General features: G+C 46.7%; 3 protein-coding genes across 3 annotated transcripts; 1 reads left to right on the top strand and 2 right to left on the bottom strand.

Annotated features, from left to right (window-relative positions):
* Nucleotides 1-8293: 8293 nt before the first annotated feature.
* On the bottom strand, nucleotides 8294-9417 carry LOC100837247. Its single transcript, XM_003565807.4, has one exon. It carries the CDS (start codon nucleotides 9317-9319, stop codon nucleotides 8576-8578), a length of 744 nt encoding a protein of 247 aa, XP_003565855.1. The 5' UTR covers nucleotides 9320-9417; the 3' UTR covers nucleotides 8294-8575.
* Nucleotides 9418-14186: 4769 nt separating this feature from the next.
* Nucleotides 14187-15143, top strand: LOC100827152 (late embryogenesis abundant protein Lea14-A). Its single transcript, XM_003567779.4, has 2 exons — nucleotides 14187-14582; nucleotides 14676-15143. Exons 1-2 carry the CDS (start codon nucleotides 14377-14379, stop codon nucleotides 14977-14979), a joined length of 510 nt encoding a protein of 169 aa, XP_003567827.1. The 5' UTR covers nucleotides 14187-14376; the 3' UTR covers nucleotides 14980-15143.
* A 1850-nt stretch (nucleotides 15144-16993) lies between these two features.
* On the bottom strand, nucleotides 16994-18490 carry LOC100836943 (WRKY transcription factor 22). The gene is made up of 3 exons (XM_024460131.1): nucleotides 17979-18490; nucleotides 17754-17897; nucleotides 16994-17523 (listed from the first exon to the last, which is right to left on the bottom strand). Exons 1-3 carry the CDS (start codon nucleotides 18392-18394, stop codon nucleotides 17154-17156), a joined length of 930 nt encoding a protein of 309 aa, XP_024315899.1. The 5' UTR covers nucleotides 18395-18490; the 3' UTR covers nucleotides 16994-17153.
* Between the last annotated feature and the right edge of the window lie 91 nt (nucleotides 18491-18581).

Genomic DNA, 18581 nt, shown 5'->3' with positions numbered 1-18581 from the left:
TATGGCCATAGTTCAACCAACGTGGACCATTAACCATGGCCCGGTCTGTCTATCTCATAAACAAAGTGTTCTTGCCTTCTTCTTTTTTGGGAAACCAAATGAGACGAATCAACTTTTTTTTTTTTACGAAAAGCAACACGGTTGTGATTCATTGATTAAGCAAGGAGGATATATAAAAGTCTCAACAGTCCATAAACGGCAAATAACAAAGAGGTATATACAGAGATCGGTAAAGACCGGCAACAAAAGGAATTACTCGTGAGGTCTAACTCGGTGGAACCAGAACTTCTCAATCATGGGATAAGGCTAGCTCCCTTGTGCACGGCGAATCGCCATGCCGCAATCTCCTCAACGGCGAAGCCGATGATCGACGAGTTGGTGGAACGCTTCGCATTGAACGTCGTGTCATTTCTTTCCTTCCAAACCGTCCACCAGAAGAGCATGAAGAAGACGCCAAGCCGCTCCCTAGCCACAGACGAGGTAGCGCCATCATCACAGATAGTCCAGTGCTCCACCATCGAACTATCCCGTGTACCACGCCATTCAGGTGGCAGGTTCCACAGCCGCAACAGCTCATCACATAGGTTCGCCACGGACGGGCAACCGATGAACAGGTGCTGCGCATCCTCCGACGAGCTTCTACCGAACTTGCAAACCGGATCATGGTCAATTCCTTTGCGGGCAAGGCGGTCAGCGGTGAGACAACGATTTTGAAGCGCCGTCCAAGCAAAGAAGCGAACTTTCAGGGGGATCCTCACCGGCCAAATTAGAGCACCCATACTAGGGGTGGAACGGCCATGGAATTGCATACCATAAGTAGAGGAAGCAGTGTAGGTGCCGGACATATTGAATTTCCAAAGGATCATGTCCGTCTCATCTGACAGATGGACGTCTCTCAAACGAATCCAGAGGTCGACGAACTCAGCAAGAACCCTTGGGCCCGGCTCCCGCCTGATTGCCGCGACCCAACGCTGCTCCACTAAGGCCTCCTTGACAGAAATCTTCTTGCAAGAGGAGAAAGCGTAGAGCTGCGAGAACTGACTTTTGAGAGTGCAGCTACTAAGCCAAGGATCGTGCCAGAAAGAACATCTAGCCCCATTGCCAATCACAAATCTGGTCCCAACATGAAAAAGAGCCAAGGTGGAGGGATCATTGCTGAACATATTGAACCGCTCCGGATCAGCGCCGCCCCAGCACTTCCATAGCCACCTCACGCGAAGAGCTCTGCCATGCATCGCGAGATCCGGGATACTGAGCACCCCTAGCGACTTGGGAACATAGACCTTAGACCAGGCGACAAGGCACCTAGCTCCCGGACAGCTATCTGAGCCCGTCCATAGAAAAGCCCAGCGGAGTTTATCAATCTGCTTCAAGGCCCAGACCGGCTGAGCCATCGCCACCATCTGGAAGGTAGGGAGCGCCGACAGAACCGAGTTGACGAGAACGAGTTTACCGACGGTGGATAGGAGGCGGCCCTGCCATCCAGCAAGGCGCTTGGCCACCTTGTCGATGATCGGCTGGAAATTAGAACGTCTCAGGCGCGAGATCGAGAGAGGCATGCCCACATAAGTGCAAGGGAAGGTCGCCACCGAGCATGGGAGCACATCAGCGAATTGGGCCGCTGCCACCTCCAGACTGCAACTAATACTGAACATAGAGCTCTTCCTGAGGTTTATTTGAAGCCCCGTAGCATTGCCAAACAGCTTGAGAATAGCACTGAAATGAGATGCTTCCATAGCCGAAGCATTAAAAAAATAGGATGACATCGTCTGCATAAATGGAGATCCTTCGGGTCAACGGGCGTCTACCAATCGGAAGCAAAAGAGTAGTCCTCTCCGCAGCATTGATCAAAGCTCTGAGGCAGTCCATCACAATTATGAATAGCAAGGAAGAGAGGGGATCACCCTGCCGGAGGCCGCGTCGGTGAAGGATGGCCTCCGACACCTGCAGGTCCACAAGGATGATAGAAAATTAAGCAATTTCGAGAATAACAATTCAATGAATAATTCCAGAATATAGATCATGACGACAGTAGCAACTAGCAGATGCATCTCGAAAATACTAGAAGTATTAAACGGCACAACGAACAGCAATATGAACTCGCAGATCATAACTAAACAACAGATCGAATCACAATGTACGTACTGTTACGGTGGAGAGGAAGCCGTTGCTGTTACGTTCGCTTGACGAAGTTGATGACGAAGAAGATGGCGGCGGTCGCGCACCCGCCGAATTGAGAAGGCAGACGACCCGTGGTTACAGGGAAGCGAGCAGTCGTGCGGAGCGCTTCCCAAAAACCTTATTCGCCCTCTCCCGTACAGGATCGCAAAGGTGAAAGGTTCCGGAGACCTGCTCCCCCGAGGGACGGGCGGCTGTATATATAGTCACGCATGTATAGGTCGGTTCGGTTTAGGAAACCTGAACCGATCACGCGTCCGTAACTGATTTGTAAAAATACCTCGCGCGCGTGATAAGAGGCCCGGCACCGCACCGCACCGCAACGGCACGGCTCGGGCTCGGGCTCGATCCACGAAACGCGGCGCGCGCGCGTCGTGACGAGGCAGGCGGAGGAGGAGGAGGAGGAGCGTGCGTGGTGATTTCCCTTGCTCAGTTGCTCAATAGGTGAGAAACAACATTCCTTATATGTTGGTCTCACTCACTCTAAACTAGCAAGGTGGGACTATTCTCTTCCCACTCCCCTCATCCCACTTCATGAATGGGCCTTTGAGATTTTTCAGAATTTATTAAAACTTGGGCTTGGGCTGATCAGGCCCACCAAATTGTAACAATCCCCCACCAGATCTCAAATACCCATTTAGAGATTTACCTGTTCTCGCTACTTGTTTATATACTAGTGTTTCGGCAGAGACTGTTAAGTTGAACTTCTGCCTAGAACTTTAAGTTACATCCATCACTCACAATGGACTAAGCCTTGAATTGCAAGCTGGCGTGAAATAGTTTCACTCAAAGTCAACCAGTACTGGGCTAACAGTAGTCTACCCCGCGGGTGGAGCATATGCGTCATACTCCGTGGTCTCTTCATGAGTTACTAGAAATCACCCAAATCTCATAGACTGCGACGTTAGACAGTCTGACTCATATATGTGTGTTTTTTCAAGAATACTCTGTAGGACAACATCTTTCGCTACTCATAGCCGCAATGAACACATTAAGGCATGTCGCCAACGTGCCTTACAGTAATTTGAGAGTCGCACATCTTCACATAGAGAGGGTTATAACATACTCTCCTCTGTATACCGATAGCTTCGTTCTTCTCAGATCCTACTTCACGGGATCTCCGATCACATAGGTTGGGTTACCACTATGGCACAACATTCATGGGTCTCAACCCCATCTCCCTCGATGCACTCTCTATCACATTACGTGATAGTCTCTTGGTAAAGGGATCTGCCAGGTTTTTCTCTATTTGAATATATGTAACAGTTATCACTCCGAAGTTTTTCAATTTCCTGACAGACTGCGCACGTCTCCTCACGTGTTTTGATGACTTCGCGTTATCCTTTGAACTGTTTACTTTAGTAATAACCGTTTGATTATCACAGTTCATTAGAATAGCCGGCACTGGTTTTTCAACCACCTGCAAGTCCATCAAAAGATCTCTAAGCCACTCTGCCTCAAAGGTGGCTGTATCTAAAGCAGCAAGCTCTGCTTCCATAGTTGACCTCGTCAATATGGTCTGTTTGCAAGATCTCCATGATACTACACCGCCACCAAGTATGAAGGCATACTCGGTTGTGGTGTAGAGATCATCTGCTTCAGAGATCCAGTTTGAATCACAATATCACTCAAGCACAGCTGGATGCCCTGAATAATGTATTACATAACTCATCGTACCTTTTAGATAGCGCAATATCCTTTCTAGTGCACACCAATGATCTATAGCCGGGTTTGACGTGAAACTACTTTAAAATTTGCTCACAGCAAAAGAGATATCAGGCCTCGTGGCACTAGCTAAGTACATAACGGAACCGATTATTTGAGAGTATCTCAATTGATCTTTCCCTTCTCTATTGTTCTTTCTGAGTATCACGCTGGGGTCATAAGGTGTTGGTGAAGGTTTGCTGTCAGTAAAACCGAAGGGACTCAAGACCTTCTCAACATAGTGGGATTGCAACAAAGTAATTCCACTCTCATCCTTAACCAGCTTAATGTTAAGAATAACATCAGCCTCTCTCAGATTTTTCATATCAAAGCAATTTGATAGAAACGACTTGACCTCATTTATCACTTTTATGTTTGTACCAAAAATCAGAATATCATCCACGTAGAAACACAAAATAACACTTTCGCCCCCACCATGGCGATAGTACACACATCTATCAGCCTCATTAATGACAAAGCCTGCAGAAGTTAAAGTTCTGTCAAACTTCTCGTGCCATTGCTTAGGTGCTTGTTTTAGTCCATACAAAGATTTTAGTAACTTGCACACTTTTCTCTCTTCACCCTTTACCACAAATCCATCTGGTTGTTCCATGTAAATTTCTCTTCCAACTCTCCGTTAAGGAAATCTGTCTTTACGTCCATTTGATGAACGACAAGACCATAGGAGGCAGCCAGGGATAGTAGTACTCGAATGATGGTAAGTCTAGCAATGGGTGAATAGGTGTCGAAGTAATCTTCGCCTTCTTTCTGAGTGTAGCCTTTCGCCACAAGCCGTGCCTTATACTTTTCAATAGTACCGTCAGGCCTTAGCTTCTTCTTGAACACCCACTTGCAGCCTACTGGCTTACAACCGTGGGGTCGTTCAGATAGCTCCCAACCCCCATTAGAAAGAATGGAGTCCATCTCACTCTGGACAGCTTCTTTCCAGTCATCTGCATCCGGAGATGCATATGCCTCTGCAATGGTTTTGGGACTATCCTCCACAAGGTACACAATGAAGTCATCACCGAAGGATTTTGCAATCCTTCGTCTCTTACTCCTGGAAGGAGCTTCATTGTCATCCTTCTCAACGTCATCCTCTGGATGTTCAGATTCATTATCAGATGTATTAGATTCAGGTATGCTAGACTCAGGTAATATTTCAGAAGAAATTCTAGCAATGCTATGCATATCTTTCATAGGAAAAATGTTCTCAAAAAATGTTGCATCACGAGATTTCATAATAGTATCAACATGCATATCAGGTACCTCGGATTTAACTACTAAGAATCTATAGCCCACGCTCCGCTGAGCATAGCCTAGAAAGATACAATCCATTGTCTTCGGTCCGAGCTTGCGTTTCTTGGGAATTGGAACGTTGACTTTAGCCAAACATCCCAAAGTGCGCAAGTAAGAAAATGATGGCTTTCTTCCAATCCACTCCTCGTAGGGAGTATTCTCTTTATTTTTGTTTGGGACTTTATTCAGGACATGACATGAAGTCAGTAGCGCCCCCCCCCCCTCCACATGCCTTAGATAAACCGGCAGTGGCTAACATGGAATTCATCAAGTCAGTCAGTGTGCGGGTTTTCCTCTCGGCGACCCCGTTTGATTGGGGAGAATAGGGAGGCGTCCTCTCATGAATAATACCATGTTCCGCACAAAATTTATCAAATACATTGGAAAAATACTCGCCACCACGATCCGACCTAACACGTTTGATCTTTCTCTCCAATTGATTTTCAACTTCAGCCTTATAGATTTTAAAGTAGTCTAAAGCCTCATCTTTAGTTCGCAACAAATAAACATAGCAGAATCTAGTAGCATCATCAATTAACGTCATGAAATATATCTTTCCACCTTTTGTCAACACACCACTCATCTCACAAAGATCAGAATGCATGAGTTCTAGAGGTGCCAGATTTCTCTTCTCGGCCGCCGTGTGGGGCTTTCGAGGTTGCTTTGATTGCACACAACTATGGCACTTAGAACCTTTGGCAATGGTGAAAGTAGGAATTAAACTCATAGTGGATAGCCGAGACATTAAACCAAAATTAACATGACATAAACGAGAGTGCCAAACAAACATATGGTTTACTGACATGTCACTAAAATCAGAAAGGGAAAAACGGAACAAGTCTCCGCACTCATAGCCTTTACCAATAAATTGTCCATGTTTGGACACAACCACTTTATTAGACTCTAAAACTACCTTAAAACCATCTCTACATAAAAGGGAACCGCTAACGAGATTCTTGTTCATGGAGGGGACATGCATTACGTTCCTTAGCCGCACGATCTTTCCCGAAATAAACTTCAGATCGACCGTACCAACAGCACGAACAGCTGCATGCGACCCGTTCCCCATCAAGACGGTTGAATCCCTTCCATGCTGGTAATAATTAAACAAAGAGATGTGAGAACATACATGAACATTAGCACCCGTATCAATCCACCAACATGGAGATTGAAACACTGAAATTACAGTAGGTAAAATACCGTACGTGTCAGTGTCGCTAGCGGTCACGACTTGTTGACAGTCTTCTGCCCCGTTTTCCCTCTCCGATCTGCACGATCAGAACAGTCTCTGGAAAAGTGGCCGAGCTGTCCACAGGTGAAACAATTCATCTCGCCTTTGTTTACTTTCTTCTTCTTCTTGAAGGTAGTAGTTTGCGCAGGCTTGTTGTTAACAACAGCGGACTTCTTCCCTTTGTTCTTTTCGTTGCCGTGAAAGTTCCTCTGTACCATACTGGCGTTAGACGGAAAATCAACAGACTTCTCAGTGGTGTCCTTAGCCCGAGCTTTCTCTTCAACAACAAGGGACGCTATCAGTTGTTCAACTGATATCTCTTGTCTCTTGTGTTTTAGAGACGTGGCGAAGTTCCTCCACGCGGGAGGTAACTTTGCAATAAATCACCCAGCCACGTACTTGTCGGGTAAATCACACTTGAGAAGTTTGAGATCTCTCACAATGATCTGTATCTCATGCGCATGTTCAACTATAGAACGGTTATCCATCTTGTACTCGTTCAGCGACTCCATGGTATACAATTCACTGGCTGCATCGGTTGCACCGAATTTAGCATCCCGTGCATCCCACAGCTCCTTCCCGTCTTCTATGTGCATATACACATCATAAAGACGGACAGAAAGAACACTCAGAATGCATCGTCTAAAGGCAACATTGGCATCTTGAAATTTTTTCTGAGTTTCCTCAGATAAATCTCCCTCTGGTTTGCCGTCTGTCACCCAGAATACTTTCAGAGTCTGCAACCAGAGCATGGCCTTTAATTGCCATCTCTTGAAGTACATCTCGGAAAATTTATCCGGCTTCAATGCATCGGCTAAACCCATAGTTAAATCAGAAAATTACTTACAATAAGATTTTTGGATTGTTGGAAAATTAAGCAATTTCGAGAATAACAATTCAATGAATAATTCCAGAATATAGATCATGATGACAGTAGCAACTAGCAGATGCATCTCGAAAATACTAGAAGTATTAAACAGCACAACGAACAGCAATATGAACTCGCAGATCATAACTAAACGACAAATCGAATCACAATGTACGTACTGTTGCGGTGGAGAGAAAGCCGTTGCTGTTACATTCGCTTGACGAAGTTGTTGACGAAGAAGACGGCGGCGCGTCGCGGACCCGCCGAATCGAGAAGGCAGACGACTCGTGGTTGCAGGAAAGCGAGCATTCGCGCGGAGTGCTTCCCAAAAACCTTATTCGCCCTCTCCCGTACAGGATCACAAAGGCGAAAGGTTCCAGAGACCTGCTCGGGATGGAGTAGACTACGACGACGGCGCAAAAGCGAGAGACAGGCGAAACCCTAGCGCGGTTGTGTTACGTACTGATCGGAGGGACGGACGGCTGTATATATAGTCACGCAGGTATAAGTCGGTTCGGTTTAGGAAACCTGAACCGACTTCACAAAATCTGCACGCGTCCGTAACAGATTCCAAAAATACCTCGCGCGCGTGACAAAAAGATAAGAGGTCCGGCTCGAACTCGATCAACGAAACGAGTGGCGTGGCGAGGCGAGCGGAGGAGGAGCGTGCGTGGGGATTTCGATTGCTCAGTTGCTCAACAGTTGAGAAACAACATCCCTTATATGTTGTTCTCACTCACTCTAAACTAGCAAGGTGTGACTATTCTCTTCCCATTCCTCTCATCCCACTTCATGAACGGGATTTTGAGATTTTTTAGAATTTATTAAAACTTGGACTTGGCTGATCAGCCCAAAAATTCTAACAAAAGATGTGTGTCGACGACGTACGGAGCAGCAGGGCGACCCATTAAGATTTATGGGTGATTGTGAGAGCACGAAATGATTTCATTTCCAAACCAAACACTGTTGTGGAGTTGTCAGCTAAGCAGGTCAATCTCGCTGCGGCGGCTAGCTTGTTTCAACGGCCACGTTGATATCTTTGGCTCTTAGTCAAAAGGAGTGTACATTTAACATCTTCCATCTTCCAAAATCAGGAAATTAAAAGAATCCGCTCCAAACTAGGATCACAATTTCATCATTACTCAGCTGAAAATTCTTCATAAAACATGTGGTAAAATAGTGAAACGAAGATGTCGTCAGAGTTGTCTTGCAAGGCAGAGGCCAGAGGGAGGCATGGATGGTTAAAAAAAATACGAGCAGATTAATCAGCAGCAACACATCGCGCAACACGAAGCTCAGCGCCCAAACTCGGCGACGCAGGACGGCGAGCCGTCGGCGACGACGACGGCGGCCAGCGACACGCGCAGCACGACGCGGCAGCGCATGGCGACGCGCACGGTGCGCCTTCCGTAGAGCCCGCCGAGCACGCTGATTCTGCCGTCCACCGCCGTGCGGCTCGCCAGCCGCACCTCGCCGCGGCCGCCCAGCAAGACCTCTCGGACCACCTCTGGCGCGAGCACCCTGTCCACGAACACGTCCACGGCGGCTCGCACCTCGCTCTCGCCCCGCGCCGATGCCAGCCCCGGGGGCGCGCTGCCCACGCCGACCACGACGCCATCGGCATCGGCATGGGCGTCGAGGAGGAAGATCTCGGTGGTGCTGGCGCCGAAGCGCATGGACTCGTAGTTGGGGTTGCCGATGAGGAGCGCCGCGGAGAGCGTGGCGTTGATCCGCAGCTGCGGGAGGAAGGAGACGCGGAAGCGGTCCACGGCGAGGGACGACATGGTCAGGCTCGGGTCGCGGACCTTGAGCACCGTGAGAGACAGCGCCAGAATCGCCACGGCGCCCGTCGCGGTGACCGCGGCCAGGGCGCAGCACGCGCGCCGCAGCAGCACACGGCGCCGGTGTTGCCCGGCCGGCTTCGCGATCAAATCGCCTGCGCGCGCGTCATCGGCGTTGATAGTCTTGGCTTTGCTCTTGGTCTTGGGCTCGGGATCGGAAGCTTTGCTGCTGGATTTCTTGGGCGTGGAATCGGCCATGGTGATGGGGTGTGTTGGCGTGCGGGAGTTGGCATGGCATTTGGCAATTGCAGAGCACGAGCGGCGGTTGGGGTGCTGTGGGTATTTATGGCGGGTCTCTGTCAGTCGCGCGCGGCCAGATTGATTTGGCGCCAATCTGGTTGTTGGGGAGTTGGAGGTCGCGGTCGGAACGCCATTTTCGTACGTCGAGCTTAAATTCGGTCAGTGCGCGGTGGGCAGCCACTCGGCTCATGGTCGACGGGTTGAAGTGACGCTAGCACCTTCGGGCCGAAATTGCCAGGCAAGATGTTTTAGTAGCGGTCAGCCCAGCCCAAATGCGTAGCGGGAGCTTTATCATTGGCACGTTTTTTTTTAGGCCTATCATTGGCACGTTACCTCCTAACCAAACGTGAAATTTGGTTGGCTGCACCACAAAATCAGGTTGGGGCCAACCTGCCTAAATTGGATTTGGGGCTTCGGCGGTTACCGTTCCACGCTTGACGGACCCAACGACGCTAGAAGCAATGGCGTGTGGTGAGGCTCTATCTTTGGCTGCGGGCCTGAATCTTACTAAGGTATGTGTGGCGTCGGATTGCCTCTCTGTTATCAAGAACCTTCGGACGGAGGATCTGGGCTACTACGCTGCAATTATCAGGGACATTGGGACAAGAAATGAGCATTTTCAGGAGGTGGCGTTTATTCATGAAAATAGAACATTTAATTTTGATGCTCATAACTTAGCTAAAGCGGCTTCTCCGCTCTCGTTTGGCCATCATATTTGGCTTTTAGATGTCCGGAATATTGTATGTATTCCTTTACAGACGAGAGTTGAATAAAGTTTGCCTTTTCCCTAAAAAATATCTAAATTGGATCTTCAACCAAACACACCCTTAGACTCATCAATTGAGTATATGATTTATCAAATAGGATAACTAGCATTTTGGTATCCCTTTCACATTCTTTTTAAGATATAAATATAATTGGATGATTAGGACATGATTGACAAGTGGACGATAAAATATTAGTAATAACTTTTACTCGAGTCTTCGGAGTAAGATTTGATTGTGTTTTAGTTTTTGGCACTGCAAGCAGGGAAAGTTAATGGATATACTTGTCAAAAAAAATTTCTAAAACTTCTAATATGCCAGAACTAGTTTATTTGAAAGCTTTCTTGGGATCCATTCAAGAGAAAGACTGTACTCCTTACGATCCATTAACAATGTCTCAGATTTTGTGCTAACTTAGCACAAAATTGTAATAAGTTCAAGGCACTTATTATGGATCAGCGGAAGTATATTACAATGTCAATTAAGAGGGGACAGAGCGAAAAATGGAATTATTAAGGGGGCCAAAACATTAAAACACACAACTAGTGGTAATAATAAATTAGGGGCTTATAAGCAATTTCTGAATCTTAGGGGGGTCAGGGCACCTGCTGGCCCCCTGCCTCCGCCGTTGGCTCAATCAGCTAGATCATGTATACGTACTCTAGAATCACCTCTTTAGATATTTGAGTGACAGAAGCACAATTTGGATCAAATAATGATGTGTAATTTTTTAAGAAAGAAAAGAAGGATACATTTTGTTTAAAAAATCTTCTATGTATTCCAAAGATCTTCTATTGGTGCCACAACATACTATTCGTGTTTGTTCTCGTCGCAACCATCTTTGCCAAATCAAACATATGGTGTAGCCAAAGGTAAACGGATCATAGTCTGACACCTTTATAAGTGAAGCTTAAGGCCTTTCAGGTTCATTCTTGAGAACGTACTCGCCAAGCAAGATAGTTAACGTGTTAGCTACAACACTGCATACGTCGAGTCACGCGGCAATTTTATCCATCTTTTACGACTAGGACTAATGAGGTCTTTAATCCCATTTGTTGATCCATAGCTTTATTTATTGGCGTCAGTTTCAGTCCAGTAAAGTGCTTTCACTATTGGTGTTATTTCCGATCTTAACGCATTTCATCACTTTACTGGAAAATTTAGCCTCCATTTACTCAAATTTGTAGTTTCCACCACCTATAAGGCTGACCCCTAGGATTTGACAGCGGACATCAAGCCATATATATGCGCTTTATGCCCAACCATGCCGGATAACACTTGCGTCATATGTTTTAACATCATTGCTAACACAAAGTTAGCTAATGCACTTTTTGACAAACAATTCTTTCGATCCCAACTCATACTAGAGTTTTATGATTTTATTAACATTGTGTAACTAAAAAAATATTTTTAAATAATAGTGAGGTAAAAAAAAGTTTAGAAATTTAAAATCATCAATATGAACAGTCATATTAATAAAACCAAGAACACAACAGCTTTCACGAATTTTTGACCAAGGTCGCCCATCAGCTCACTCCCTTCTATCAAAGCAACATGCTATCATGCAGCGAATATATGTACTCATGGATTCTCCTACACTCACTCACGCGTCGAAACTTGTTACTAAAGCTACCATGTGGAAGATATATATGTAACTTCTTTCTATAACTTTTCTGTTTGATGAACGATTTGTTTATTGTATTTTGTAATATTGGAATCTATGTTGTGTCTGCTGAGCATTTTGCTAGAATTCGTAATTTTGGAAATGTGTTGTGTCTGATGAATTTGCTGGGATCTAAATTTGTAATGATTAACATATTTCCGATAGCGAAGTTATCTTTTCTATCTCCCTTTTATTTCATTGGTATCATGTACCACTGCAATTATGTGGCGAGACATGTCCTGTTTGAGCCCACGTGGCAATTGAACAAAGATTAGATAAATATCACGCGAGCCTACACCCTACGGTCATCATGTTTTGAATGTTTTTTACATTACCAAATAAGTTTGCAGTGTATGAGAGAGGAATCATGGAGTCATCGTAGGCAGACAGTACATACATTATCTTTGCATTCAAGCAAAAAGAGTAGTCTCTGAAACAATCAAGGCAGGCGCATGTATGATTTCATTGCTAACAACATTATCACATTATCTCGCTTAAATAAAACAAAAACAGTGCAGCCGGCATAGTTCGTTTGCTCACCTATCCGGTGTCTCCCTTGCTCTTTTAGCCTTCCATTTGTCGATTTAAGATTTTTTTTCATTTTTATTCTATCTTTTCACCTTCATGGAGTACATGATTTTAACATCATTATAATTCAAAGGTACATACTGGAGCACACATAATCAAGCACCATTTCAAATTCTAATTTGAATAAAAACATAAGGCATAATTGAACAACTATTCAAATTTGAAGTAAAAGTACAAGATATGGTTGAACAAAAATTCAAACTCGAATGTTCAAAGGCCGCATTTCAAATTTGCTGTCTAAAATAGAATTTATGCTTTGATGATGGAGCCGAAGGGATGACTAGTATGATTGTTGTTTTCTCCTTCGGATTCGATCACGATGATGCTCCTCGCGTTGAACTTTTCATTGAGGATGGAGACTTTACAGCTCCTGATCAGCTTGAATTCGAGGGCATAGACTCGACCATTAAATTGTTAAAGGTAGGCACTTTCAGCGGTGTATGAACCCAATGGACGAGTTGGAACCCTTTTAGTCTAGTCCTTAGAGAGAGAGGAACTCAACCAAGACATTAATCCTTGATAGCAGAGACATAGTTCTGATGAAGTAACTCCTCATGAATCATGACAAGTTGACAACCCACTCCCTGCAGTGCTCGAAGAGTTGTGGCAGCGAGGTTTTGAGGGGTTTGAGGGGATGGCATCGCACCATGGGTGAAAAGGGACTGTTTTAGTATCGCCCAACACGAGGCTTCAAGAGAGTTCTTGCGGGTGGGTCTTAGAAAGGTTAGTATCTAGTGCTCCGTCTGTTCCACGAAACAATTCACTTAGATTTTTTTCTCGTTTGTTTCATAATATAGCTTTCTTGGCTCCTGCAACCGACCAATAACAGTTCACATCCATTTAGTACTGATCCGATATGAGTTGTCATTTCTAATGTCTGACATCAAATCAGATCAACAAAACTAAATCAAGTGCAGAAATATGTATACAAGATGTTTCGTGGAACGGAAAAAGCAGGAGCAGCACACCAGTAGTATTTTTTCAGTGCTTCCGTGGCCAGCTAAGTGCGGTTCCTTGGAGTTGGAGGCAAGGGAAAAGTTCAGGGGCGCAAATCCGCTTCCAGGAGACCAAACACTTGGCACCTTGAGTTTTGTCAGGTTCGGACCAGAGGAAAGCTCGAGGGATCCTATCAATCTGCTGGATAACCAATACAGGTTAAGAGCGCAGAGTGCACGACATTTACCGGAACAAGACATACAGATTTGGAGATGAATTGCACTTGACATCGAGCCAACTTCGTTGTAAACTTATCGATCATCGGTTTGTAAAATCACTTCTTTTGACCACGTTGCACGGGTTCTTGCTGGTCCTTAGACTTTCAATACCGTACTGGCTGAGAATCGTTTCCGGTTTCATTTTTTTTACCACAAGAATCGTTTCAAGTTGGAACGGAAAGTCAAGTTCTCACGTTGGCCCGACACACTTTCAATACAGTACGGCCGAGCATCGAGATCCACTAACGGGAGAGCCGGGAGCATTTTACGAGAGCCCCGGTCCGTCGGCGCGATGCGATCGGCCGGCAGAGCGCTGCTGCTGTGCTGCCGCCGACTGTCGTGGAGTACGTACTACACGTCGGCAAACAACACAAAGATAAGAACGGGAAATAAGAGATGCCGATCCAGCCGCACCGTCCGTTCCCGGGAATCGCACCGCGTGGAATCCCCGCTCCGAAGCTTCTTCTTCCTCCCCTTTCCCTTTCCTATTTTACTCCGTCAATCCACGCGCCGTCCACATCCAGAAACTTCAAAGGCACAGCTCACTGTGGCTGACTTATAGAAACCCACGAATATCGCCAACTTGCACTTACCAAAACTCCAGAAAAACCACTCGGATCCCACGCGCCGCAGCACGTGGTTCCCACGTCTCCACGCACGCGCCTCTGCTCGCTGCTCTCTGCTCTCTGCCTCCTATAAACACAAGAACACGCCGCGTCCGCTTCCAGCAAAATCCCCTGAAACCAAAAACCCCATATCTCGATTTTGAGCTCTGAAGCTGAAGCCATGGCGAGCCTGATAGACAAGGCCAAGGGGTTCGTGGCGGACAAGATCGCGCACATGCCGAAACCGGAGGCGTCGCTGGACAGCGTCTCCTTCAAGGGCGTCAGCCGCGAGGCCCTCACCGTCCACAGCAACATCAACGTCACCAACCCTTACTCCCACCGCATCCCCATCTGCGACATCACCTTCACCCTCAAGTGCGGCGGCAAGTAAGTGCTCATCTTCCTCTTCTTCTTCCTCCGATCTGGTCAAGAGAAGCTCGATCTGATTCTGAATTCTGGACATGGTTGATTTGATTGCAGGGTTGTGGCGTCGGGGACGATCCCGGACCCGGGTTGGATAGAGGAGGGAGGGGAGGTGACGAAGCTGGAGGTGCCGGCCAAGGTGCCCTACGACTTCCTCATCTCGATCATGAAGGACCTGGGCAGGGACTGGGACATCGACTACGAGCTCCAGGTCGGGCTCACCATCGACCTCCCCATCATCGGCAACTTCACCATCCCGCTATCCACCGCCGGCGAGCTCAAGATGCCCACCTTCTCCGACTTCTTCGGCGGCGGAGGCAAGGACGACGAGGACGACAAGAAGGCCAAGGACAAGGAGTAAATCAGCCGGGCTCTGTTTGGCACCGTGTACCAGCCTAGCTGATCTCTCTGTTTTGCTTGATTGCTGCTCTGCTGCTCAGCTTTGAGCTGGATGGATCCCTGTACTGCATGGTCACCAATAATAATTAGCGTGCGAATGTGATTTTGAGTTTCCCGAATTGTCAACGCGGTCTCTGGTGATCAGAAATGAATGGTGTTGCTCGATCTGGCTGGGAGGAGGTCGATCTCCTTGCCTTTTGAAGCATGTTAATTCAGCTGCAAATTCATATTCAGGAAAACTAGGCAAACGAAAAATAATCCTCAGGATTTGTTTTATATTTTTGGGCAAAAAATTGGAGAGGAATTTATATTTTTGGAACTAAGCTTTCCTTCCGTGAGTTTGGTCAGAAAAAACAAATCTTTCCTTCCGTGGGCCAAATTGCCCGACCATGGGCCGGCATAGGGCAAACAAAGAGGTGGGCATACGGAACTGTTCCAAAACAAAGAGAGATAGGAACTGGTCGTCTCGAACAGCCCGCTAATAATCTGGCCCAGCCCAATGCCGTCAGGGTTTTAAACAAAACATCGCGTCAGGATTTGACACGTGACAATGTATCGCCTTAAAAAATAAATCAAAACTTCTATCCAGATGTCATGTTTGCCAGGCAGGTGTTACTTTGATTGACCGGCGCTTAACTAAGTTGTTTTTATTCTTGATTTTGACTTTGCACGAAATGTCAACCGAGAAACTGTCTAGCTATAAGTATACATGACGATCGACCTGGCTGGTGCCATCAAGTCAAGTGTATGTATATGGATCGAATAAACCTGGGATATACTCCTTGAGTACGAGTTAACTATCATTTGAGTTAAGCGCAGAAGCTAGCATCATCGTCATGCAATGATATCGCAACGAGTTAACTATATATGCTTCCTCCTCTCCTTCGCTCTGATCAATCCGGCATCCATGCATTTGTATATTAACTATCATTTGACTTTACAAAATGTCAAACGATCGGGAGAGTGAACCGTTTGTAATAACGGATTTGCTAGTACTCAGTCGCTTGAGAAATTTCTCGGTCGAGGGTCTAGGCCGTTTGATCATGTGTTTGATTCGTTCTGTAGCTAACGAGGCTGACCATGATAAAAAATGCAACAACTGAATCTATACAATGTCAGCTGGTTGATTTGGCGGTTCATGTCGGTCTAACTATAGGTCACAAGTTCGAGTGTTTGGATGGCCATTTTCTGTCGTTTTTTTGTTTCTTTTTTTTGTTTCTTGTGTTCTCATAGATTTCTTTTTAGTAGTAAAATTGAGCGTCCACCCCACAGGTGATTCGCATGTCAACAATGTAAATTTTTTTTTAGAATCGCGGATAAAATTTCACTGCAATTTTTAGAATCGCCCATGAAGGTTCATCTGCGATTTTTCGAATCACGCATAACCTTCACCTGCAATTTTTAGAATCCTGCATAACTTTCACCTACAATTTTTAGAATCGCGCATAAATATTTCACCTGTAATTTTTAGAATCGCGCATAAAGTTTCACCTGCAATTTTAGAATCACACATAAAGTTTTACCTGCAATTTTTAAAATTTAGTTGTTATTATTTTTGTTGCCTTTTTCCTTTCTCCGTGACGTCGGTTGTGCTGTACAAGTTTGATTTGTCGGGATCGGTCATTTTTAAATTTCAAGTTTTTAGCACCGTTTTAAAATTTATAGCAATACGCATGATAAGCATATGAATGGGGTCTTGCTTTATGTTACTACAAGGACGAATGATTTTTGTTGTGATCTCAAACTCCAAAAAACACAAACACACATGAATGCATGGCTGACTAAAAGCAGAGAGGAGTTTAATCACACATGCACGGCTGGCTGCAAAGGGGAGGGGGAGCTTAATCACACGCATGGCTGGCTGAGTGGCCGTCGACTGAGAAACAATGTTTCTCTCAGCCCGTCGACTGAGAAACAATGTTTTTCAGTCGACCGAGAGGTAGTCAGTCCCTTGTAATAAACTTTAGGTAGTGCAATTTTATTATTTTCTTCGGCCGAAATTACTTGTCAAAATATTACAAGTATCTAAACGTTTTTTACACATACATACATCCATATCTGGACAAATTTAAGATAAGTAATACCGGTCGGAGAAAGTACCATGAATTAGAACATGTCCTAATTAACTTGGCAACACTACAACGAAACCCGCCTCCCGAGCACATCGTCGCCATCGCCGTCCCCGAAGAAGCTGTCAAGATCTTCGTCGAAGAGGCCAAAGAAATCGTCCAGCTCCATCTCCACGGGTGACCTGAGCTCCGAAGACGCTTCGTCCGCCGCCACGGAGGACGAGCCGTCGACGCTGTCCTCACGCCTCGCCGCCCCTGTCGCCTCGTCGGACGTTGATTGGCACACGGTGGTGCCGGCGAGTGCGTTGACAAGCGTGGGCACGGCGTGGCAGTGGTCAGCAATGTAGGTGACGATGAGCACCTCGGGCTTGTCCGGGCTGCGCTCCACCAGCTTCCGCGCCGCGCACGCCTTGAGGCTGCTGCACTTGTAGTACCCTCTGTGTTTGTGCAAGCAGTCGATCAGCCATACGCATGTACACAACATTTACAATACTACCGTAGAAGGTAGCTAGCGATTATTTCTAGTTTGACTTAGAAATAGTTATCTCTTGATTAACGATGACGACATAGCCATCTGGTCAAGAAATTATCATCTTTTGGGGGTTATTTCTCTTGGTTGCTGGAGAACTCAATGTGAAAACCGGACAAAGTTAGCAGGGTTAATTACCGAGGGTACGGGGATCCCTTGATGGGCTTCTGTCCGTACTTGCGCCACGCCCACAGGTCGTCGGCGTCGCCGGAGATGACGCCGTCGGCCACCAACGGCACCTCGCGCACCACCTTCTTCACTTGGCTCTTCCTGCTAATCTTGCTGCACCCAGACGCCATGGGGATCAACACGCAAATCGACTTAAGTTAACCAAGCTAGCTAGATCAAGAGCTCATTTCTTACCTTCTTTTAGGCCGGTGAGCGCGCCCGCCAGGCTTCCTTCCACCGCCTTGCTGCGGCTTCTTCGTCGCCGGCGTCAGCTGACCGGACGATGTCGAGGCGGCCGAGAATAAGGAGACGAGCTCGGACGGCGCCCGCTGCTCGCGGGACATGGCCGTGGATGGCGTGATGGAGAATGGCGCCCGTGGCAGCTGCTGCTCGTGGTGCAAGTCCAGGTACTCCAGCACGTCGTGCAACGACGACGACGAAGCCGTGGTCATGGACGGCGCCGGCGCGCTCACCGGTCGGCCGACGAGCTCCATGGATGCCACACCACGGCCGCGGCTAGCCACGGGTGCCGGGGTAGTAGCCTCTGCGTCGACGCCGGCGCCGGCGCAGCTCCTCACGATCGCCCCAAGACCCCAATCGTCGGAGTCCATGGATCGATATCAGGTAGAGGCGCAGATCGATCGAGGCGCGCGCTAGCTAGCTGAGAGAGCGTGTGTCAACTGTCAAGAACATATATGCATGTGCGGTTGACTTTGGCATGGGCTTTCATTGCGGCGTTTCTGTGTTGTATTTATAGTGCTGCTTGCATTGCGGCACTTGATCATCGACAGAGCGGCT

This window comes from Brachypodium distachyon, chromosome 2 (assembly GCF_000005505.3).
Source record: "Brachypodium distachyon strain Bd21 chromosome 2, Brachypodium_distachyon_v3.0, whole genome shotgun sequence".
In the NCBI taxonomy this organism is placed as follows: Eukaryota; Viridiplantae; Streptophyta; class Magnoliopsida; order Poales; family Poaceae; genus Brachypodium; species Brachypodium distachyon.
The sequence above is the reverse complement of the archived record's forward strand: the minus strand, read 5'-3'. Positions and strand labels throughout refer to the sequence as shown.